This window comes from Acaromyces ingoldii (genome assembly GCF_003144295.1).
Source record: "Acaromyces ingoldii strain MCA 4198 unplaced genomic scaffold FA10scaffold_6, whole genome shotgun sequence".
Lineage (NCBI taxonomy): Eukaryota > Fungi > Basidiomycota > Exobasidiomycetes > Exobasidiales > Cryptobasidiaceae > Acaromyces > Acaromyces ingoldii.
Genome location: NW_020290252.1, coordinates 283,170 through 304,186, shown reverse-complemented (window position 1 = coordinate 304,186; position 21,017 = coordinate 283,170). Strand labels below are relative to the sequence as shown.

Sequence of the window (21,017 nt, the reverse complement as noted above, 5' to 3'; positions counted from 1 at the left end):
GACGTCGCGCGACGTCGGACCCGTCGACAAACACGTGGAGTCTTCTCCACCTCTTAAAATTTTCGTGACTTTCTCTCTTGCCTGATCAATTTTGAACGAAGAAGACCAAAAAAAGAGCTTCTTCCACTACGTCGAGACAAGAAAGAAAAGTGGACGATGCCGCTTCCCGAGAGCAAAAAGAATGTCGGGCTCGGCCGGGCGCTGATCAATCGTCGAAACAAGGAGGCGGCGAGCCGGCCCCACTCGTCGTTCCACACGACTGACCTCGCCAATCCCCGCTCCGGCGGGCCCGGGCTGGAGAGTGTGACGCACCAGGGCGACCTCGAAGAGTTTCTCAGCACGGCCCAGCTCGCCGAGGCTGACTTTACGGCGGAGCGGAGAAACGTCTCGGTCGTCCAGGCGCCAGACGCTGCGCTGGGCCAGGGCAAGGCCCGGCGGCACAACCCCTTTCTGCTCAGCGGCCAGGAGGAAAAGGAGGTGCTGAGGCGGCAGGCGGGTAACCGCAAGCGGCTGCGCGTCCCACGGCGGCCCGCCTGGAATGACAAGACGACAAAGGACCAGCTGCGGCGCGCCGAGGCCGATGCCTTTCTCGACTGGCGCCGCGGCCTGGCCGAGCTGACAGAGGCACAAAACTTTGTGCTGACGCCCTTTGAGCGCAACCTCGAGGTTTGGCGACAGCTGTGGCGTGTCGTCGAGCGGAGCCACCTCGTAGTGCAGATTGTGGATGCCCGAAACCCGCTGCGATTCAGATGCGAGGATTTGGAAGACTACGTGGACAACATGCCCGTCCGCCTGGGTGGGCCTGCTCCAGAGGGCGACAGCGAGGGAGAAGAGGAAGAGGACGATGAGGATGAGGATGAGACGGCACCCTCGACGTCCTCGTCGTCATCGTCGCCGTCAAAAAAGGGAAAGAGAAAGAACCTACTGCTTATCAACAAGGCAGACCTGCTCGACGAAGGGCAGCGGCAGGAGTGGGCTCGCTACTTTGAAGAGCACGGCATCGAGTACGCCTTTTTCAGTGCAGCCAATGCAGCGGCACTCCAGGCTGCGCGCGCAGAGGCAGAGGCGCTGGCGGCCAGGCGAGCAGAGTACGGAGAGAGCGACGAAGACGATGAAGATGAAGACGAAGCTGAAGACGAGGACGAGGAAGACGAAGGAGTTCGACAGCTCAGCCGAGAAGCCAAGGCCGTCGACCTCGGCGCGCGCGATGCCAAGCCGCTTGTTGGCCAGGAGGCTGCCGAGCATGTACTCGAGGCCAACCGCAAGGTGATTGAGCAGACGCTGCAGAGAGAGAGGGCCGCGGGAGGCATGGACAACACCGTCGAGGCGGCAGCAGAGACAGCGGCAGGCGCAGGCGCACTCAAGGATGCCGCCGACGGCACCGAGGCCAACAAGAAAGCAAACGACCCCACCCGGGTCCTCAATGTCCTCGAGCTCGAGGAGCTCTTCATGGCTCGCGCTCCTCCGCTGCAGGACTTTGAGACGCCCGAGCACGGAGTCCCCACCAAGCTCGTCGTCGGGCTGGTCGGCTACCCCAACGTGGGCAAGTCGTCGACGATCAACGCGCTGCTGGGCGAGAAGAAGGTCTCGGTCTCGTCCACGCCGGGACACACGAAGCACTTCCAGACGATTGCGCTGTCGCCTAGCGTGACGCTCTGCGATTGTCCCGGTCTCGTCTTTCCCCAGTTTGCCACGACGAGCGCAGACCTCGTCGTCGACGGCGTACTCCCCATCGATCAGATGCGAGAATACACAGCACCGGCCGAGCTCGTCGCGCGACGGATCCCTAAGGACGTCATCGAGGGCACCTACGGCTTTCGCATCGAGGTCGAGCACCCCGAAGAGGGCGGGTCAGGCGAGCCGACGGGCCTGGAGCTCCTCACGGCGTATGCGATTGCGCGCGGCTTTGCACGCCAGGGCCAGGGCAACCCCGACGAGTCGAGGGCGGCGCGCTATGTGCTCAAGGATTACGTCAATGCCAAGCTCCTCTTTGCGCACCCGCCGCCAGGTACCGACCCCGACGACTTCAATGCGGCGCAGCGGGCACGGGCGCGCGCAGCACTGGCCGGCAGACGCTTTGCTCCCACTGCTGCCGTCCCAAGCGGCGAGCAGACAATCGAAGAGGGACAGGACCTCGACGACATTGGCCTCGAGTCATTCAACGGCGATGGCCTCGTGCCAGCGCCGGCGCCGCAGGGCAAAAAGAGCTCGGCTCTCGACCGGGCCTTCTTCGACAGTGGAGCATCGGCAAGGCCTGCATACAAGGGTAGAGCCAGGCCGGCAACGGACGCGCTGAGGGGACGCATCAATCCCGACGGCACGGCTGCTGCCACCAAGGCCGACGGCTCGTCGTCGACGCAGCCGCCGGCTGGCATGAATGCAGGCAAGAAGCACTTCAAGGGCAACAAGCGCAAGAAGCAGAGGAGCGGCCAGGGCTATGCTTAGTTGCAGTGACAGTAGTACAATGAAGAGGGAGTAAAAAAGGAAAAAAGGGGGCAGATCTAGATTGGCTTGACCTAGACAGGGGAGAGTACCTCTCTTGTCAGCGCTGTTCGTGTCTAATAGTGCACCGGGGTTCGTCTCACCTTGAAGTGCAGGTTGATGAGGCTGAAGATGAGCGACTTGAGGTCCTGGATGAGGTAGTAGAACACCCGCAGCCCTTCTGGATCCTCGCTATCTTGGATGTCGACGAGCGAGTTGATCTTTGCCGTCTGTTGATGTACCTAATGGTCAGCGAATGCAGCCAGAGAGGAGAGGTTAGATCATGGTACGCACCTCGAAAGAAATATGCTCGTTGCCCAACCGAATCTCGAGCTCTTGCCGACCAACGACGTTCTTCTTTGGCCACTTTGCGTCGTCTTCCCTGTGTATACATCACGGTGAGCACGGAGTAGTCCTCTGGAAAGGCTAAAGAGGAGAGGTACACACCTCATGATTTCGCTCTCGCTCACAATTTCCCGGATCTGCTCGATCAGGATGGGGCTGACCCACACTGTAGCAGCAGCGCTTTCGTCAGCAAGGAGATTTAGGGGCCATAACATCGCTTGCATACTCACTCTCCTTGCGGATCAGGCTGTCGTTGCGGTAGTTTGAGTTGTTGGCATACCGGAGCCGTCCCCGCGAGTACTCGAATTCGAGAAACTCATGCCCGTGCTTGCCCTGATGGCCGGTGCTATGGTGCGCTCAAGCGGTCAGCTCTGACTGCATTCGAGCAGGGCGGATGGCATGTGGATTTACTCACTAGTAGCGGACGTAGAAGTCGCTCATGTCGTCGTCTTCGTCCTCGTCGTTGCCGATGCTTCCTTCCTGTCCGTCTCTTTGGAAGCCAAGAAGCTGCAGAAAGTGGATCGGTCCCTCCACGTGCAGTTTCCTCGACGCACGCTCGCAACTTATTTGTTTTTTAATTTTTCTTTTTCTTCCTGTCTGGGCTAGGGCTGTCAGACAAGACAGGCCTTCAGATCCTCAACGCGACGCCAAACAGAGAAAGGAAAGACAAATGACTGGCGACAAGGCGAATCTGTCTGCGCTGCTGCCGGCACCCAAGCCACTCAAGGTGCTCGTGCTGGGCAGCGGCGGCCGAGAACACGCGCTCGCGCTGCACCTCGCCCGCTCCAAACGCGTCGCGCACGTCTACTGCGCCCCTGGCAATGGCGGCACGGCCATCCTGGACAAGGCCCGATGCTCGAACCTGGACGTCAAGGTGTCTGCCTCGACGCACTTTCAGGAAGTCACGGCCTGGGCACGCGAGAACGGCATCGATCTCTGCGTGCCCGGTCCCGAGCAGCCCCTCGTCGACGGCGTTGAGGCGGCATTCAAGGCCGTGGGAATCCCCGTCTTTGGACCCTCGCCGCTGGCTGCACAGATGGAGGGCTCAAAGCAGTTTGCAAAGGCGTTCATGGACAGCCACAACATCCCTACGGCTGCCTTTCAATCCTTTGATGCCAGCCAGGTCAAGGAGTGCCTCGCATTCGTCGAGCAGCTCGGTGGAGCGAGCAAGATTGTCCTCAAGGCCAGCGGTCTGGCAGCGGGAAAGGGCGTGTTGCTGCCCGAGAACGACGAGGAGTGCAAGAAGGGCGTGCAGGAGATCCTCGTCGACAAGTGCTTTGGTGATGCAGGTGGGTAGCCTCTCTGTCTAGCGAGTTTGCGAAGAGAGCAAGCAACTCATACGGGAAACACAGGCTCGACGTTGCTCGTCGAGGAGAGACTGACCGGGCCCGAGCTGTCCATCCTCACGTTCTCGGATGGCTTCAACCACTTTTCGCTGCCGTCGTGCCAGGACCACAAGCGCATCGGCGAAGGCGACACGGGCCCCAACACGGGCGGCATGGGTGCATACACCCCTGCCCCGGAGGGCTCTGCCCCTGGCGTGCAAGAGACAATTGAAAACGACGTCATTGCACCAACCATTGCAGGCATGCGCAAGGACGGCTTCCCCTTCGTCGGACTGCTCTTCACGGGCTTCATGGTCACGCCGGAGGGACCAAAGGTGCTCGAGTACAATGTCCGCTTTGGCGATCCCGAGACCGAGGCGGCCCTGGAGCTGCTCGACGTCGAGGGCGGCGGGGCCGACCTGGCAGAGATCATGCTGGCCTGTGCCGAGCACAGGCTTGACAGCGTCCAGGTCAAGGTCAAGGAGGGCCAGCACGCCGTCAGCGTCGTTTTGGCCTCGGGAGGGTACCCAGGCAAGTACGCAACGGGAAAGAGGATCGAGGTGGGCCAGCTGCCCCAGGGCGTCACTGTGTACCACGCAGGCACAAAGATCGATGGCGAGGGCCATCTCGTCACTGCTGGCGGAAGAGTCCTGGCCGTCTCAGCCAGCGGAAGCTCGCTCAAAGAGGCCGTCGACCTCGCATACAAGGGTGTCGATGCGATTCAGTTTGAGGGAAAGACGCTGCGGCGCGACATTGCCCACCGGGCCCTCAAGCCTGCTGCTGCGCAAAAGGAAAGCCTGACGTACGCGTCGGCGGGTGTGGACGTGGACGCAGGCAACGAGCTGGTAGAGGCCATCAAGGGCCACGCAAAGAGCACCGCACGGCCGGGCTGCGATGCCAAGCTGGGCGGCTTTGGTGGCGTATTCGACCTCAAGGCGGTCAACTTCAGGGACCCGGTCCTCGTGTCTGGAACCGACGGCGTCGGGACCAAGCTGCGCGTTGCCCTGGATGCAAACAAGCACGACACGGTGGGCATCGACCTCGTCGCCATGTCGGTCAACGACCTCATCGTGCAGGGTGCTGCGCCCCTCTACTTCCTCGATTACTACGCCTGCTCCAAGCTCACCGTCCCCGTCGCTGCGTCCGTCGTTGGTGGCATCGCCGAGGGGTGTCGGCAGGCACGCTGTGGACTCATCGGAGGCGAGACGGCTGAGATGCCAGGCATGTACGAGGGACAGGACTACGACCTGGCCGGATTCGCCGTCGGCGCCGTCGAGCGGGCCCGGCTGCTTCCGAAGCTCAACGAGATGCAGGAGGGCGACGTGCTCTTGGGTCTGAGGAGCTCGGGCCTGCACTCCAATGGGTTCAGCCTCGCTAGGAAGGTCGTCGGTCGGTCAGGGGCGAAGCTTGACGGGCCATGCCCCTGGAAGGTGACAGAGGGAGAGAAGGGGACATTGGCGGAGGTTCTCTTGACGCCGACAAAGATCTACGTCAAGGCGCTGACGACGCTCCTTGGCCTCGAGAGCGACATTGACGAAGCGGCGTGGAAGGCCTTGAGAGGTCTGTCGCACATCACAGGCGGCGGCTTCACAGACAACATCCCCAGGGTGCTCGCGCCCGGTCTCGGCGCACGCATCGACGTGTCCAAGTGGGCACGGCCAGGCCTCTTCAAGTGGCTGCAGAGCGAGGGCAATGTCGAGCCAAAGGAGATGTGCCGGACCTTCAACAACGGCATCGGCATGGTCCTCGTCGTCAGTCAAGCCGGAGCAGACGATGTCGTCCGAGCGCTGGCCAAGAGCGGCGAGACAGACGTCGTCAGGATGGGTGTCGTTGAGAAGGGAGAGGGTGTCCGCTACGACGGGTTGCAATCGTGGGCCTGATGTGGGTCTTTGCGCATGGAGCAATTTAGATGATATTAGATTGTATTGCAAATGAAGAACAAGGAGGGAGAGATGTGTGCGAGCTACTATCTATGACTCTTCATTGGAGGAAAGTCGAGCTCTCCTCCTGAGAGTGATAGCGAAAGCAGGCGAGAAAAAGGCTTGTTCTTAGCCCACCTAATGGACGACTATGCTCTGGAGAAATGGGAGCGAGAGTCGGGATAAGGAGTGGGCTGTTTTGTCTGACATCTTCGGCATGATACATGTGGGCTGGTCGATCGGTCCGTGGTGTGATGGTATGCCAATTTACAAATACAAATGAGATGGGGGCTCAGAAACAACAGTCACAGTCGAAGGGGCAAAGCGGTGTCCCTGTCGAGATGTCTTTAGTTCTCCGTGGGGAGTAAAGACTAGAGAATCCAGACTCACCTCCGGATTCATCATTGATACCCAGCTCCTTTTCCGTAAAGATTCGAAGACCGTCGTCTGTCATGGCGCGCTTCTTGCCCCTCGAGTCCATGAAATCTCGCTCTTCCTCTGAGACTCCCTGCTTCTTCTTTTGCTTCTTCTCTTTGGCAAGAATCGAGACAGAAGGGTCTGCAATCTCATCGACTGCCTTTCTCTTCTTGGCAGGCACCTCCTTCTCCTTTCCTCCAGCCGCGCTGCCCTTGCTCTCCGCTGCTGGCTCGGGCTGCTTCTTCTTCTTCTTCGTCTTCTCAGCCCCGTCCGCCAGTGGTGCCGTCTTCCCACCAAAGATATCGTCAATTTCGCTTGCCTTTGCTTTGCCCTTGTCGAGCGGCACAGCTGCCGCAGGGGCCTTGCTCTCCTTCTTCTTGGTCGGCATTCCCCTCCCGGTCTGACTGAAGACGAAGAAACAGATCGAGAAAACGCAAGAGTAGGAAGGAAAAAAGAAAAAATAAGGATCATAGGCGCACGTGGAAATCTAGCCGTGATTTTTGTTGACAGTCCAGGAAGAAAGTCCCTGCACGAACGCAGCACGGACTAAGTTGGAGAAAAAAAAAGTGAAAAAAAAATGAGCCACTACTCAGTCAAAGCGTCGCCGAGGGACGGACGGCATCGATTGGGTTTCACCGATTGAAAGAAGGTCCAGTTCCAGTCGGTTCCGGTATCGCTCCCTCCTCTCTACAGTTCCCTCCCACTACCACACAGCCTCCTGACGTTGCCGCTGCCGCCATAGAGGAGCCCTCCCTGCCGAAGTAAAAGGATGTCGCCGCCAGTTGGATCTGGAGGCAAGCACAGCGAGTCCGCCCAGGCGCGGCTCTTGGGCTCGGGCACGTCAGGTGTCGCGGAGCTCCTCGTCTTTCACCCGGTCGACACAGTCGCCAAGCGATTGATGAGCAACAAGAACAAGAGTGCAAAGGTCAGCAGCTGCGCTTCCATCCTTACTGTCGAAGTGAAAGCTGATCTCAGGTGGTTTGCGTAGATGATGGAGGTCGTCTTCAAGGACAAGGCCAATGCTCGGGCAGGTGCGAAATTTGTCTCGCTCTTCCCTGGTCTTGGGTATGCCGCTGGTGAGTTTCACTATGACCGCCCCGCTCTTCACCACGGTTCGCTGACCCGCGGGGGCGAGCAGGGTACAAGATTATGCAGCGGGTGTACAAATTCGGAGGCCAGCCGTACTTCAACGACTTTTTGACGAACAACTACAAGCCGTGGTTCCAAAAGACTTTTGGCGAGCGAAATGGAAAGAGCATCATGTCGGCCACTGCGGGAAGGTAAGTGCTCTCTGACTCAAGCAGCAAGAGGTAAAAAGGAGGAAAGCTGAGATCATGCCCATCAGCCTGACGGGAATTGGCGAAATCGTTCTCTTGCCTCTCGACGTGCTCAAAATCAAGCGGCAGACCAACCCGGAGGCTTTCCGATCCCGCGGTTTCCTCCGCATCGTCGCTGATGAGGGCTTCAGCCTCTACCGAGGCTGGGGCTGGACAGCTGCCCGCAACGCCCCCGGCTCCTTTGCGCTCTTTGGCGGGTCTGCCTTCACCAAGGAGTACCTCTTTGGTCTCGAGGACTTCGGCAAGGCGACATGGACGCAGAACTTTGTTGCCTCCATCGGCGGTGCCGTCGCCTCCATCACCGTTGCGGCCCCCCTCGACGTCGTCAAGACGAGGATCCAAAATGCCAACTTTGAGAGCACCACGGGCGGTGTCACCATCATCAAGGACATGATCAAGAACGAAGGCTTCAGCTCCTTCTTCAAGGGTCTCACACCCAAGGTCAGTTTTCTGCCTTCTATTTGTTCAGCGGAATCTCGCGGCTGATTGGCATTTATCGCCCCTTAACAGATCCTTGTTGTCGGACCCAAGCTCGTGTTCAGCTTTACGGTTGCTCAGACACTAATTCCCCTCTTTGGAAAGGTGAGTAGAGACTTGCAAAGAAGCGGTGTCAACTAAGCTGACTCTCAAGCAACAGTACGTCTGATCTGTATCATTGGTTCGAGAGTGCTGAGCTCTCATCGGAGGGTGTACCTTGGACCTGTAAATATCTTGTCGTGCAAAATCACCCTTCCCTTTCATGCGTAGATATCGGGCGCTGTTGTAAGATCACTCGCCACGTCGGCTTTCTTCTGTTTCTTGGGGATCAAGCTACCCTGTCATATTTAGAACGCACCGAGGTTGTGATAGAGAACCTTCCATGACTAGGTAGGCAGACGTCCATGGTTGTCAAGGACGTGTCACGTGACCTTGTATGCTCGCGCTCAGCCTCCATTTCTGGAGGAATTCATCGCAAGAGTCACTACTATATAAAGCGGCTCCGCAATCCACTCCTGCCGCCCCAGCTGCACGCGACCCGGATGGACGAAGAGGGAGGAGCCGTCTCGCAGCTGGGCGACCTGGCCCTGGGCCATATCCTCACGGACCTCGGCATTGAAGGCTCGTCCTCCAAGCGCGTCGGCAACCTCGTCGCGGGGAAGCAGACTGGTTCGTCGGGAGGACCCTTGCTGCAAGAGGATCAGATCTACAATGATCGGTACGAGGACGATGACATGGACTTGGGCGATCTTGGCGAGGAGGCTGAGGAGGAGAATGGGATAAAGCAGCAGCAGCAGCAGCAGGAGAGGGACCGGTACTATCGCATGGGTCTCGCACAGCTGCAGCAGGACCAGGCCAAAGTGAGGGGCGAGGTGGATGACTTTGATGACGAGGGTGGCGATGAGGATGCGGAGGGCGAAGTTGACGAGGATGTGGGGCAGCCGCCACCTCAGAGAGTCTTCAAGGTCAAGGAGGAGCCAATGGACGATGACGGGCCTGTGACGCCTCCGCCTGTGGAGCCCACTCCAGAGCCGCCGGACCTCAAGCAGCTCTGGCCTGGATTTGAGCCCGGAAAAATTCTCAACTTCACCGACTTGTTCACACCCCGAGCACCCAAGCGAAGAAGACTTGTCGAGAAGAGGCCAAAGTTCAGCACGATCCGCGAAGACGAGATCCCAATCCCTGCCAGTACCCGCGAGGACACTGTCGATGACAAGGCGCTTGCGCAGGACGTCAAGGGAAAGGTCACAATTGTCAAGACGCTGGTGAAAGCGCAACGAATGGAAGAGAAACGGAGAGCGGCACTGAAGGAGACCAGAGAGCAAGTGGTGAATGAGGCTGATGGCCAAGAAGGAATGAATATCGTCGATCTCGATGATTGGGAGGATCGGATTGCATGGAACGCCGACGATGGTACCAACATGATCCTCTCACGGCCTCCAATAATGATTGACCGACCTTTCAACTACGAGCTCGCCCGCGGCGATTGGACAAGGAGCATTATTTGGCACCCGGAAGCAAAGTACAAGGACTTTACGAAGCTCGTCCTCGATTTGAACGACCCGGAAATGATGCTTGAAACCCAGGGCGACGAGCCCGAGAAGGTCGTCTCCCTCGTACGCTCCGATGCCCCTGCTATGTCGCAACGTCAAGCACGTGTGGCTGCCGGTCTGGACCCTTACAATCTCTCCAATGATCTGTTCTACGAGGTCAACAAGGAGAATCGCCTACGTAGTATTCGTCAGACACTGGGCCAGCTCGACCTGCAACATTCTCACCCAGCTATTCGCCTCCAGATTCCCTTCTACAAGACCCGACTCAACAAGGCCGAAGCTCGGTCATTTCATCGTCCGCCGATGCAATTCCCATCCAACATTCCGCTCAAGTTCAGCAAGGTGCGATCGTCAAAGAAGAAGCGAGAGGAGGGCGACAAGAAGTCGAGATCAAAGGACGTGGCCGAGATGCTGAAGTCGACTCGAGACCTCACTCTCAAGGACACAAGCTCGTTTGTGTTGTACGAATACTCGGAGGAGTATCCTCCAGTGCTGTCGAACCTTGGCATGGGCAGCCTGCTGGTCAACTACTACCGCAAGAAGGACTCCAAAGATGAGCATATTCCCAAAGCCGACCTGGGCGAGCCTGTGGTGCTGGACGTTTCCGACGAGTCGCCTTTCATGAAGTTTGGTTCCGTTGAGCCAGGAAGGACGCAGCCAACGCTTTACAATCGTATGATTCGAGCACCACTGTTCCGACATAAGCCCTCACAGACGGATTTCCTACTCGTACGGCACACGACAAAGGACGAGGTACGATACTACCTGCGCGACATCAAGAATCTATTTGTCGTTGGGCAGACGTACCCGTTGATCCAGGTCCCTGGTCCACACGCACGACTGGTGACCAATGCTCTTAAGCACCGCATGCAGCTCATCACTTACCGGCTCCTGAGGAATAGCGTCGGACAGCGTATCAAGATCCATCGTATTATGAAGTACTTTCCCGATCAGAACGAGCTGCAGATGAGGCAGCGGCTGAAGGAGTTCATGGAATACAATCGTCGCGCGGGCGACAAGGACCAGGGCTATTGGAAGCTCAAGCAGGGTCACGTTCCACCGCTTGAGTCCGAGCTGCAGGCTAAGCTCCCGCCGGAGTACATGTGCTTATCGGAAGCGATGCAAGCGGGTCAGCGCCACCTGCTCGATGCCGGCTACACCCGCACGGCTGAGGGCGACGAGGATGGCGATGAGTCCAAAATGGACGTTGAGCAGCTTCTCGCGCCCTGGATCACGACGAAGAACTTCCTCCATGCGACACAGGGCAAGGCCATGTTGAAGCTCCACGGCGAAGGCGATCCCTCAGGTCGAGGCGAGGCTTTCAGCTTTCTCAGAGTCTCGATGAAGGACATCTTCGTTCGAGCCGGCGAGACAGAGGAGGAGCGTCTTGCAATCCAGGAACAGGAGGAGCAGAAGAGTGGCCACAAATACAACGTCGCGAGGCAGCAGCAGGTGTACAAGGAGGAGATCCAAAGGATTTGGGACGCACAAAGGAAGGCGCTCTCTAATCCTGTGCCGCCCCAGCTTACGCATGAAGATGTCATTGCGGCGCAACAAGCGGATATGGCCGCACGAAGCCAGACTCCCATGAAGAGTGGCTTGCATGCGCGAGGGCAGAGTCGAGCAGGCTCGGTACGGCGAGATGGTACACCTGGATGGGACAGAGCAGGCACGCCTGGAGGAAATGTTGACGATGGAGCGAGCAGTGCCATGGGCGTCGACACAAACAAGGTTCTTCGGATTCGTCGCAAGATCAATGGACGATGGCATTCAGAGCTTGTGAGGGAGCCCGCGGTGATACACGCATACATGCGCCAACGCCAGCAGATCGAAGACGAGAAGACGACAACAGAATCGTTGGTGCCCACCGGAGATGCAGCGCTCGACGCGATGCGCCGTAGGCGTCTCGAGGAAGAGATTCGGGCGCGGAAGAAGAATCAGGAGAGGCGACTGCAGCGCAAGAATGCAAAGGCTGCCGCGGAGGGCATCCCGATCCCAGGCGGAGCCAAGAAGCTGCTCAACAAGACCGAGACGAAGCGGAGGTGTGGAAGGTGCGGAGAGGTCGGCCACATGAGCACCAACACGAGCTGTCCCAAATACCAAGCGCCAAACAACATGCCCAGCATTGCCTCGAGTGCTAGTGGGAGGATGGTGCCGACACAGAGCTCGACTAATGGGACAGGAGACGATTCTGCCGCTGCCGGGTCAGCAGAAGATGGAGCAGGTCCTCGACCGCCGATGATGCATGCTTCCTCTGGGCTGTATGGGTCAGCCTACTCCGTCCCGCAGAGTCCCATGACGCCCGCGACGCCCTACGCCGGAGGAGGACTAGTCGGTGGGCCAATTGGGGCGGGAAGCCCGCCCGCAGCTACTCCGGCCGGATCACCTCCCCCCTCGACCCCTCAGGCCGCGCCCTCCCCTGCACCTGCGACTGCGCCATCAGCCTCCTCGGGCACGGGTATGCCAAAGCTTAAGCTCAAGCTCAAGCGATGAAGAGCGACAATCTGTACACTATCACACGTATTATTATTATAAGCATGTTTGTTTTGTTTCACTCAAAACTCGAAGTTGGGCAGACGAGGAAGGGAGATTGAGACATTGTCCAGCTTTTTTGTCATTGAAAGAAGAGAGAGAGAGAAGAGGCTATAGTAGTAATATTGTCCGTGCTTTGAGGTACGAGAAATGTTCTTGTCTTGCAGTGATCTCGAGAGGAGGAATAGACGTATGACGTGAGGAATGTATAGGTTGCGGTGTCCGGTCCAGCGACTGGGAAAAAGGGGAAGAGGAGAAGAAAGGTTGAATAGATGAAGATGAAAAGAGGACTTAGAGCGTCTGTGTCGTGGGCGCAAACTCGAAGTTGCCGGACCCAATCGGCGGCTTTGAGACATTGACATTGTTGGCGGAAGTTGCTTCTGACGAGGACCCGTTCGAGGAAGAGGCAATATGAAGCCCAAACTCGGCTTCGGGCGTCTGGATCGAGGGTCCTTCGTTACTGCTTCCGCTAGCACTGCTCTCATCTGTCGATCTGGCGCTACTCTTGGCGCTTCCGCCGCCACTGCTGCTCGTCGTCGTCATGGGCCGAGCTTTCATGGCATCTTCGGAGCTGACTCTTCGTCGTTCTAGCGGACGCAAGGGAGGTTCGGCGCTTTGCATCTTTGCAGTCGTGTTGACAGCGCTCGAGCCGCTGTACGAAACATCACTGATAGGTGCCAATGTTGGCTTGGCGCTGACGTTGTTCTTAAAGTCCAGGGGAAAGTGTGGAGGAAGTGAAGTCGACTGATATGCAGATCGTGTACCGAATCCAGAGGCGGCCATTTCGCTGTTGATGTAGGCCGAGGCGATCGATGCATCTAGGCGAACATCTTCTGTCGAAGCTGTTGCCGAAACTTTCTGGTGAGAATCGAGGATTGCGAAAGACAATTTTCGCACAAGAGATACGGAAAGGGGACGCAGTTCGGTGAAAAGAGAGGATGAAGTTGCGACTCAGCAAGTTAGAAACAATGTTGAGATCGACGAGCGAGGACACCTACCTCTGCAAAGTTCTTGGGTACCTTGGTAGAGTCGTTGCTCTGCGCTTCTGAGTCCGCTTTCGAAGCCTGTTCTGGCGACACACTGTGATAAGACGAAGATTCTTGGGGCGACGGTGTCTGTGATTGGCTTTGTCGGCTCGTCATCTGCGCATATATCGGCGCGGGCTGAGATGACGTCTGTTCCCTTGCAGGGTAGGCCCGGGTCCGTACTGGAGCAGAGGCAGGTGGTTGAGGCGGTGCTGGAGTAGGCTTATTGCTCACCTTGCCGGCTGTCGGCATCGTGGACGAAGAGACGCTGCGGCCAGCGAGCTTGGCCATGAACTTGCTCAATTTGCTCACTTCCTCTGACGAAGATCTGATAGGTTTGACAGGCCTGGCAGCATCCGTTTTGCTCTTTGCTGTGATCGCAGGAGCTGGCGCGGGTGGGGGAGCAGCTTTAGGCGGGGGCTTCGTACCTTGGTGAGGAAGAGCGGAGGCCTTAGCAGGAGCGGAAGCAGCGGCCATAATTTCCGAAGAGACTGGAGCTGCAGAAGTCGTCGATTGCTGTTTCGGCTCGTTTGTCGAGTGCTCAAATGCGGTCGTTGTGGCAGCGGGCTCGAGGAAGGAACCAGAAGTGGCAGGCGAAGGCACCTTGACGAGGCTCTGCTGACTCTTTGAGGCATTTGAGCGGCCAGTTGCAAGGAGGCTGCTGGCTGGCCTCGAGGGAACGCTATCGCTGCTGGTCGACAGAGACCGGCTTTGCTGCGACTGACTTTGCTGTGACACCGGATTGACGGAATATGTGTCCTTCTTTGAATCCACCTCCTTTGTGTCCTTTGATTTCATCATGCCGAAGATCGACTTGCGCGAGGACGAACGATCCTTTGTCTCTGCTTTCGGCAGAGTCGAGGGAGGATTTGACGCTTGCTGCTGCGGCTGTTGCTGTCGTCCTTGTTGCAATTGTTGTTGCTGCGGGGGTGGTGGCTGTGCTGCTACTGCTGCTGGCGCTACCTTGGCCTTTTCCGCTTCGGAAGGTGGGGCTCTCGAAGCCGCCGCTGCTGTCGCAGCAGAAGCCAATAATGCCGAATTGGCAGGCGGTGGCGAAGTCTGCTCCCTGCTGCTTCTCTTCTCCTTGCTCGCATCTTTGAGCGCATTCATCGAAGGGCTCGGCGTCACTTGTCGACTGGGCCCGCGGCTCCCGAATGTCGAAGACTTGTTCTTGGGCGGCTTCGTGAGGCCTTGCAACTCCGTCTCCGGATTGTGCATCGACATTTGCAAGACACTCCTCTTCGGTGTCGTTGTGCCATTGGATGAGGAACCCGTATGAGCTGGAGTGCTGCTCGTCGAGGCTCCTCGGCTTCGAACCTGATTTGGCGAGTGGTAGACATTGGTCCGATTCTGGTAGGAGGTGCTCACGTCATAGGGCCCGTCGTTTGCGATGGGAATGCCAAAAGGATCCATGCCTCCCGTTTCGGAGAAGCGTGGGGCCAGCGTAGGGAATGGACCATCGCCAAGGCCGACGAGCATGTCTGAAGGCAGACCATTGAGCTTGGCTTGCTGTGTGGCAAAGGGTGAGTTGGGCATCGAAAGTGATTGCTGAGACTTTGCAAAAGCCGATCGCGGCTATTAGGAGCGTTAGTCTCTTCTGTTGCCCCAGTTCGCTAGTTCTACTCACCGGCTCAAAGCGAGGCAGCTCGCCATTTCCACTTCGAGGACTTGCGCTGTAGGGCGAAGAAGCGCTAGATCCGCTGTTTCGATGACTTTCGGCGTAGAAAGCTGGCTGCGGGGGCGGAAGCGTCGTCAGAGGCGACAGGCCACCATTGAGATGGGGGCTTGTGCTGCTCAGATCGGCGTGGCTGGCATTGCTCGGCGTGCTCATGCCTGTGGCGCCGCTCATCGCCATAACGCTCATCATTGACGCTCGCCTGGGCTCCGGCGTCATGTGGCCACCGAGGTGAGCGGTGCCATCAGCATAAGGCGGTCCCAGAAGGGCCTCAGCAGCCAGTTCGGACGCAAGCAGATCGAGCTGACGAGTGTCCGCATATCGCCTTCGTCTCCCGACTGTGCCCGTCTCGCTCGCATTGGTCGTCGATTGGCGCTTTTCTGGTTGCGCGTCGCCAGCCGAGGTAGTTGTTTCTGCCGTCGTCGTCATAGCATTGAGGTCCGTCGTCGAAGCGTTGCGACTCGACGCCTTGCTCTTGGATTCCTTATCCTTCTTTTTGTCTTTCGACTTCTTCTCCTTGGCCTCCTTGCTCTTCGTAGGGAAGCCGAGAATCGTCTTGCGCTTGACCGGCTTCGCCTTTGCGGCTGCTTCTGCAGCCTCTTCCGACTCTTTGTCCGCATCCGTGGTAGTTGCTTCCTCTTGGGTGGTAACGTCAGCAGTGCCATTGGTCTCGGCGACCGGCTCCTGAATACCACCATCTGCCACGGCGGCCTCGCGAGCCTGGCCGAGGACCTGTTGCGCTGCCTGGGTCAGGACGTCATCGCTCACTGGTGATTGCGATTCATCAGAAGTTGACGTTAGCTCGCCCCTCGAGCGCATAGGCGTCACCAATGTGCTGTTCCGTCGGCTATGGAACTGCGATGGCGATCCAGCAGCAAATTGGCCTTGACCTGGAGCGAAAGCGAGAGCTTGGGCATGGGCCTGAGCCTGAGCCTTGGCCTGGGCAGCAGCCTGAGCGGCGGCGGCCTCGGACGATGCGCGTAGGTAAGAGGCAAAGATGGGATCACCGATGCTGCTCTGTCTAGCCCACTTCTTGGCCGCTGCAGTGCCTCCCACAGCTCTCATCTCTTCAAGCTCCGGATCAGCAACGTCCTCGTCGGATCGCTCTTGGCTGATGTCCTCGCCCATGAAGGGTTCGTTCTGTGGACTCAGTGCGTTCCAATTGACTCCACTCTTGTATTTTTGCTTAGACTTCTTCGAGCTAGTGTCGTCGTCGTCTCCACCATTACTGGATGTTCCCGTCCCTCCTGAAGGATCCAAGATGCTGCTGGACCGGGTGGTGAGGCGGACGAGCATGCTGCTCGATGTGCTGCGAGCCCGTGTGCGATTGGGCCGCAGGATGCTTCCCGAACCCTTTCTCTCTCGCGATCTTTGTTCTCTCGTTGTTGGTGAGGAGGATGAAGCGGTGAATGAGCTGTCATTCGTCTGCGCTGCGCTTGTCGCCGCCTGCCCATCGGTCGTGTGAGCGGCCTCAACACCCGCCTCTCCCGAGTCAGCCGCCTTTGGCTTCATTTCAACGTCGGCCATCCTGGAGCTGTATGTCTGGCTCGCAGACCAGGGTGTCAGAGATATGTCGTGATCGTGCCAGGTCGTAAAGAAAGAGCGCTGGAAAAATGCGATTCAGAAGAGACGGCGGCTGATTCGCTTTTTGCTGCCGCGGCGCTCTGCCTTTGCCGAACGAGCCAAAGGGAATGAAAAGGAGTGTGCGCTTGCAAGGCCGTATCGTCAATGACCTAGCCTCCCGCTAGTTTCCCCGCTCGGTAAACCTCAATGAAATAGAGGGATATGCGCTCGGGCGGCAGGCAGGATGTCCGCTAACACGAAGTGCAGCGGTGCCTGACGAGCGTGCGACACGGAGACGGATGGACTCCTGCTGTACCGGGAGCCTCTCGCTCGCAGTTGCAGGCAGGCAGCCGCAGAGCGAGGTTGATGAGGTGAGGTTACGGTGTGAGAGAGGAGGAGTTAGCGAAGGATTGAGCCGAGCGAGCGAGCGTCCGTTGATGGGAGAGGGCGCGAATCGGCCAAGCGGGCTTGCGTGGTTGTGTTCTCAAGTTTTTCGCCTGGCCTGCCAAGTCTTCGGCAGGGTTGGTTGTATGTCGATGCGCTCGCGTTTGGTTATTTTTCCCCTTTGGAATTGTTTTTGCGTGCGTATGGGCCACCAGCCCCTTTCGGTTTGGATTTTCTTTCTGAGATAATTACACCCTACACTACTACTGCCACCACTAATAATATTGCTCTACCCTGGATTGATTTGTTGCTTGCTTTGGGAGAGGGCGCCGCCGCGCGCGCGCGCGCGCGCGACCTTGGTCACTTCAGCTAAGTGGATCGATTCTTTTCTTTTCCCTTCGCTCGAACCACCTCTTAGCAAATTGAACCCTAGAGTAATAGAGCAGTGGAGCATCAGGACCGGATCTCGTTCAAAAAGGTGAGAGGAAGTGATTGCAGAAGAACGGGGACCGGGCGAGCTTCCAGACCAGTGCCAGCTTCAAATGCTGTCGGGTGCGGAGAAAGCCGTATTATTCTGGCGTAAAAGGCAGAAGAGAAAAATGAAGCCAGAACGAATACAAAATCCAACTCTTCCCGTGGTGTTGTCGGGATTGCGGTCAAACACAAGCCAAGGAAAGCAAAGGTGTGAACCCTAGGGACACAACTTCTTCGTCAAGGCCCGTAGTGCGCTGGCCGCAGTCAGAGGCTGACGACGGCAAATGGTTGCAGTCAGCAGAGTTCAACGTAGTGCATATATCATGCCATGCCCGCCAGTAGCTACTAGTGTTACCCTGCATATCGATAATTTTTCGGTCCTTGGCAGTGTGGCTTGAGGGACCTTAGCGTCGTCCATTTGTTGCATCGTCTATGTCGGGTCTCGCAGAGGGTGTTTGCTTCGCTACGATGCCGAGCTTGGGCCCTGGCCCTGGCCCTGGCTCAACCCAAACGAGAGTTCCGAAAGGGCAAATCGAACGGCTTCACTTCTTGGAAAGATGCGGCCGAGCAGCGGAAAGTGGCTTGTTTCTAAAACTGCAGCCCAATTTAACCCACAGTCGCACAGCCGCCGGCTGGTTCAGTGGCGCGTGTCACCACTAGCTGCACTATGCGTTTGAGACGTGGAGCCCTACCGGCGTGTCGATGCACCCAGTCCAGTTGTGCCGCGATCATCGCTCAGCTCACACCCCCAATCGGCCTCTCTCTCCCGGCCAGACCTCGTCGATCGGAGATGTTACTCACTCGCAATGGCACAGATTGGCCACCTAATGCGGGAGACGCTCGTCAAGTGCTCTCGCCCTGGGACCCTCTTCAGCTGGCAACGCTAGACAGGTCGCACTTTAAAGAGGGCACCGTAAGCCGAGATCAGAAGGTGTTACCTAAGTCAGATGCGGCATTTTCGGCGGCCTCTTACAAAATTGGCTCACTTCGGGGCGTCTTTAGGTACACCCAATGTGGCATTCAGTACATTCTCCCTGGCAAGCTGGAGCACACAGACTGGCCTACCATCTCAGAGCTCCAACTCAGACCTAGCCATAGCTGCGCACAGGCGAGCAATAACTGACAGTGTTCATTAAACCCGCCATAGTTCAAAGTCTCCTAGGTCGGTGCCACCTTCGCAGCTCTCCGCGTCTTCATGTTTCCGCGAATACGTCCGCCGCCAAGCGCAAGGAGACATGATGCGCTGTCCCATCAGTCCGCCCCTGATATCTTGCAATCTCCACGTCGGACAGTGTCGAGACCAAAGGCGCGAAGCGACAAAAAGGGTCCCGAGCGCCTCAACTTCGGAGCGTCTGTGTGCCTGGTGGAGGATAGCGCTAGAGGACTGGCGCTTGACGCGCTTCGCGCTTCTTTTTTTCTTGGGGACAGATAAGACGTATATTTAGGTAGTAGGACAGCCAACTTCTTCTGGCCGGTCCTCCTCTCTGCATCCCTCCGTTGCTCGACAAAAGGCAAGCATGACTGCCAGTGATGTAGCCTTCTTGCTCGCCATTGCTGCTGCTCTGCTATATGCGGCTTCGCAATCACCGCTCACGAGCCGCTACCTCTCGTGGTCGAAGACGCACATCGCTCAGCCGGTGACGCAGGAGAAGGCATACACACCATGGCCTGCCCCAGAAGCTGAACCCTCGTTCGATGTGGGCAAGGCTGTGGAGCCGAAGTTCCGCCCGTAAGTCAGGGAGGAGTCTGCAAGATCGTCATTGCAGTATGCTTACCAGTCAAATCTAGCTTTCGATGGGGAGACTTCCGCCTCAGCAGTGAGTAGCCGTGGATTGATGCTCATGGTATGATAAGCGCTCAATCTTTTCCTCTTCTTTCTCTAGTGGGAATCAAGCCGCTCGATCCACTGAAATGGCTCGAGCTGCACACCTCGTACCCGTCCTATGCCCGCCTCCGTGCTGCTCGCCACGAGACGTACGGCTCCCGGTGCGTGCAGACGCTTCCCAGGCCCGACGACGGCAACAAGTTCGCTGCACTCGAAGTGGCCCGCGCTATCGCTGCTTATCTCGCCGCTCGATACCCATCGCTGTTCGAAGTAGAGCCCGCAGGAAGCGAACGGGCACAGGACGACGGCTGGAGCGTGAGAAGGGTCCGACGAAAGGCCATGCCGTCTTACGGTCTGGCAGAGAAGACCTGGACATTGAACGATCTCTACGAGGGAGGCGATGATCCAATGCGGGTCGCTGGCGAGCTCGTGCCGGACGACCTGGCGATCTTGAAAGAGGAAGATCTGACCGAAGACGAACGAAGGGGGTATCCCTGTGGGATTGAAAAGGCGCCAAAGAGGGCTCACAGGCTCGTTGCTGGCAGCATCTGCACGGCCGGCTTCTGGAGGCTCGACGACAAGATCGGTCTCTGTCTCCGAGAGATCCACACCAGGGGCAAAGTACCCCACTTTGATGAGAAGCGTGAGTGGCTCGATTCAGGCCCTTTTTCTCGTTTGTGAAGCTTATCTGAGTATCTGAGAGCAGTGTTGAACCCCCTCGATCGCTTCTTCTCCAAACTCACGCCCGGCAAGCCCGTAGGTGAGTATACACAGCCTGATGATACTGAGAAGCATTTCACCTTCTGACTGGGAAAGAATGCACACCACCAGAGAGAATCGACAACTTCTTCTTCCAAATCATCCGTGACTCTCAAAAGGGCGCCATTGAACAGATGGCAGACGGAAGCCTTGTGCCGGACATTTTGAATCCCGACGCAGGCCTCCACGAGTCCATCTCGGGTCAGAGAGGAGGCGAAGGGCCTCGCGAGGTGCTTGACGCAACGCAGCTCTCTTGGAATTGGACCATCAATGGCCCAGAGACGACCTTTGACCAGGTCACAAAGGGACCCAAGGAAGGCTCGGGGGTGAAGCCAGAATCGCAGGCAGCAGAGAATCCGGGCTGCGTCGTCATGAGGGCTGAGAGGCAGACGTTGCGACGGATGCCCCGCAGCGGCGCCATCCTGTTCACCATCCGGTATGTTCCTCAGATTCTTTCTGCACCCGCCTTGCCCTTTAAAAACGCTCACACGCTTTCGGCAGCACATATCTCACACCCGTCGAACAAATGGCAAACGAGCCAGGCGTGCCGGGCCGATTGGCCCATGCCATGCGGGCCTGGCCTGCCGAGGTCGCGCGCTCCAAGGGCGGTGACCTCTATCTGCCCGTTGTACTTCCTTACCTCGATGCCAAGCACCAGTCCCAGCTCGAGAGCGGCGTCATCAAAGACGAAGAGACTGAAATGCAACGTAGCAGGACGTCGTTCCCCATGTAGTTATTCCTCGTACTCTCTTTGATAGACAACGATGTTGACGTTGACGTGAGCGGCTAGAAATGAAAATGCCTCACTGCTATTCGCTCTGTAGCTCGAAGCACGTGCCCGGTCCAGAAGGCAATACAAAAATTGCCTCGTCCGGAGGCAGCCGGTTTGCGCGATTTCAAATCACTTGCTTGGCTGGACGAGAAGG

At 57.6% G+C, this 21,017-nt stretch overlaps 9 protein-coding genes across 9 annotated transcripts; 5 read left to right on the top strand and 4 right to left on the bottom strand.

Annotated features, from left to right (window-relative positions):
• The first annotated feature begins 98 nt into the window (after positions 1-98).
• Positions 99-2,518, top strand: FA10DRAFT_269051 (P-loop containing nucleoside triphosphate hydrolase protein). The gene has a single exon (XM_025522589.1). It carries the CDS (start codon positions 157-159, stop codon positions 2,443-2,445), a length of 2,289 nt encoding a protein of 762 aa, XP_025374948.1. The 5' UTR covers positions 99-156; the 3' UTR covers positions 2,446-2,518.
• A 40-nt stretch (positions 2,519-2,558) lies between these two features.
• Positions 2,559-3,267, bottom strand: FA10DRAFT_233793 (putative mago nashi protein; the record flags this gene model as incomplete). Its single annotated transcript, XM_025518963.1, has 5 exons — positions 2,559-2,711; positions 2,776-2,863; positions 2,929-2,992; positions 3,057-3,172; positions 3,242-3,267. The coding sequence occupies 5 exons, from the start codon at positions 3,265-3,267 to the stop codon at positions 2,559-2,561; spliced, it is 447 nt and encodes a 148-aa protein (XP_025374947.1).
• Positions 3,268-3,431: 164 nt separating this feature from the next.
• FA10DRAFT_281319 (putative bifunctional purine ade1) lies at positions 3,432-6,094 on the top strand. Its single transcript, XM_025523680.1, has 2 exons — positions 3,432-4,115; positions 4,179-6,094. Exons 1-2 carry the CDS (start codon positions 3,497-3,499, stop codon positions 6,029-6,031), a joined length of 2,472 nt encoding a protein of 823 aa, XP_025374946.1. The 5' UTR covers positions 3,432-3,496; the 3' UTR covers positions 6,032-6,094.
• Positions 6,095-6,197: 103 nt separating this feature from the next.
• Positions 6,198-6,927, bottom strand: FA10DRAFT_175777 (hypothetical protein). The gene has a single exon (XM_025518267.1). It carries the CDS (start codon positions 6,873-6,875, stop codon positions 6,363-6,365), a length of 513 nt encoding a protein of 170 aa, XP_025374945.1. The 5' UTR covers positions 6,876-6,927; the 3' UTR covers positions 6,198-6,362.
• A 189-nt stretch (positions 6,928-7,116) lies between these two features.
• On the top strand, positions 7,117-12,407 carry FA10DRAFT_281318 (hypothetical protein). Its single transcript, XM_025523679.1, has 7 exons — positions 7,117-7,412; positions 7,476-7,563; positions 7,626-7,767; positions 7,833-8,265; positions 8,335-8,406; positions 8,572-8,586; positions 8,829-12,407. The coding sequence occupies exons 1-7, from the start codon at positions 7,257-7,259 to the stop codon at positions 12,345-12,347; spliced, it is 4,425 nt and encodes a 1,474-aa protein (XP_025374944.1). The 5' UTR covers positions 7,117-7,256; the 3' UTR covers positions 12,348-12,407.
• Positions 12,408-12,512: 105 nt separating this feature from the next.
• FA10DRAFT_175699 (hypothetical protein) lies at positions 12,513-13,257 on the bottom strand. The gene has a single exon (XM_025518266.1). It carries the CDS (start codon positions 13,167-13,169, stop codon positions 12,678-12,680), a length of 492 nt encoding a protein of 163 aa, XP_025374943.1. The 5' UTR covers positions 13,170-13,257; the 3' UTR covers positions 12,513-12,677.
• FA10DRAFT_175698 (hypothetical protein) lies at positions 13,258-16,780 on the bottom strand. The gene is made up of 2 exons (XM_025518265.1): positions 15,039-16,780; positions 13,258-14,986 (listed from the first exon to the last, which is right to left on the bottom strand). The coding sequence occupies exons 1-2, from the start codon at positions 16,611-16,613 to the stop codon at positions 13,346-13,348; spliced, it is 3,216 nt and encodes a 1,071-aa protein (XP_025374942.1). The 5' UTR covers positions 16,614-16,780; the 3' UTR covers positions 13,258-13,345.
• A 1,242-nt stretch (positions 16,781-18,022) lies between these two features.
• FA10DRAFT_175677 (hypothetical protein) lies at positions 18,023-18,827 on the top strand. The gene has a single exon (XM_025518264.1). The coding sequence runs from the start codon at positions 18,175-18,177 to the stop codon at positions 18,628-18,630; it is 456 nt and encodes a 151-aa protein (XP_025374941.1). The 5' UTR covers positions 18,023-18,174; the 3' UTR covers positions 18,631-18,827.
• Positions 18,828-18,854: 27 nt separating this feature from the next.
• On the top strand, positions 18,855-20,841 carry FA10DRAFT_269047 (hypothetical protein). Its single transcript, XM_025522588.1, has 6 exons — positions 18,855-19,236; positions 19,296-19,324; positions 19,391-19,975; positions 20,039-20,092; positions 20,164-20,527; positions 20,593-20,841. Exons 1-6 carry the CDS (start codon positions 19,025-19,027, stop codon positions 20,822-20,824), a joined length of 1,476 nt encoding a protein of 491 aa, XP_025374940.1. The 5' UTR covers positions 18,855-19,024; the 3' UTR covers positions 20,825-20,841.
• Positions 20,842-21,017: the final 176 nt, after the last annotated feature.

Bases quoted from the DNA above. Each gene is read 5' to 3' on its own strand.
- FA10DRAFT_269051 (XM_025522589.1), top strand. From the start codon at position 157: ATGCCGCTTCCCGAGAGCAAAAAGAATGTCGGGCTCGGCCGGGCGCTG.
- FA10DRAFT_281319 (XM_025523680.1), top strand. From the start codon at position 3,497: ATGACTGGCGACAAGGCGAATCTGTCTGCGCTGCTGCCGGCACCCAAG. The intron at 4,116-4,178 runs GTGGGTAGCCTC...CGGGAAACACAG, and splicing joins CAAGTGCTTTGGTGATGCAG to GCTCGACGTTGCTCGTCGAG.
- FA10DRAFT_175777 (XM_025518267.1), bottom strand. From the start codon at position 6,875: ATGCCGACCAAGAAGAAGGAGAGCAAGGCCCCTGCGGCAGCTGTGCCG.
- FA10DRAFT_281318 (XM_025523679.1), top strand. From the start codon at position 7,257: ATGTCGCCGCCAGTTGGATCTGGAGGCAAGCACAGCGAGTCCGCCCAG. The intron at 7,413-7,475 runs GTCAGCAGCTGC...TGGTTTGCGTAG, and splicing joins ACAAGAACAAGAGTGCAAAG to ATGATGGAGGTCGTCTTCAA. The intron at 7,768-7,832 runs GTAAGTGCTCTC...CATGCCCATCAG, and splicing joins ATGTCGGCCACTGCGGGAAG to CCTGACGGGAATTGGCGAAA.
- FA10DRAFT_175699 (XM_025518266.1), bottom strand. From the start codon at position 13,169: ATGGCCGCCTCTGGATTCGGTACACGATCTGCATATCAGTCGACTTCA.
- FA10DRAFT_175698 (XM_025518265.1), bottom strand. From the start codon at position 16,613: ATGGCCGACGTTGAAATGAAGCCAAAGGCGGCTGACTCGGGAGAGGCG. The intron at 14,987-15,038 runs GTGAGTAGAACT...CGCTCCTAATAG, and splicing joins AGCTGCCTCGCTTTGAGCCG to CCGCGATCGGCTTTTGCAAA.
- FA10DRAFT_175677 (XM_025518264.1), top strand. From the start codon at position 18,175: ATGCGTTTGAGACGTGGAGCCCTACCGGCGTGTCGATGCACCCAGTCC.
- FA10DRAFT_269047 (XM_025522588.1), top strand. From the start codon at position 19,025: ATGACTGCCAGTGATGTAGCCTTCTTGCTCGCCATTGCTGCTGCTCTG. The intron at 19,237-19,295 runs GTAAGTCAGGGA...AGTCAAATCTAG, and splicing joins GTGGAGCCGAAGTTCCGCCC to CTTTCGATGGGGAGACTTCC. The intron at 19,325-19,390 runs GTGAGTAGCCGT...TTCTTTCTCTAG, and splicing joins GGGAGACTTCCGCCTCAGCA to TGGGAATCAAGCCGCTCGAT.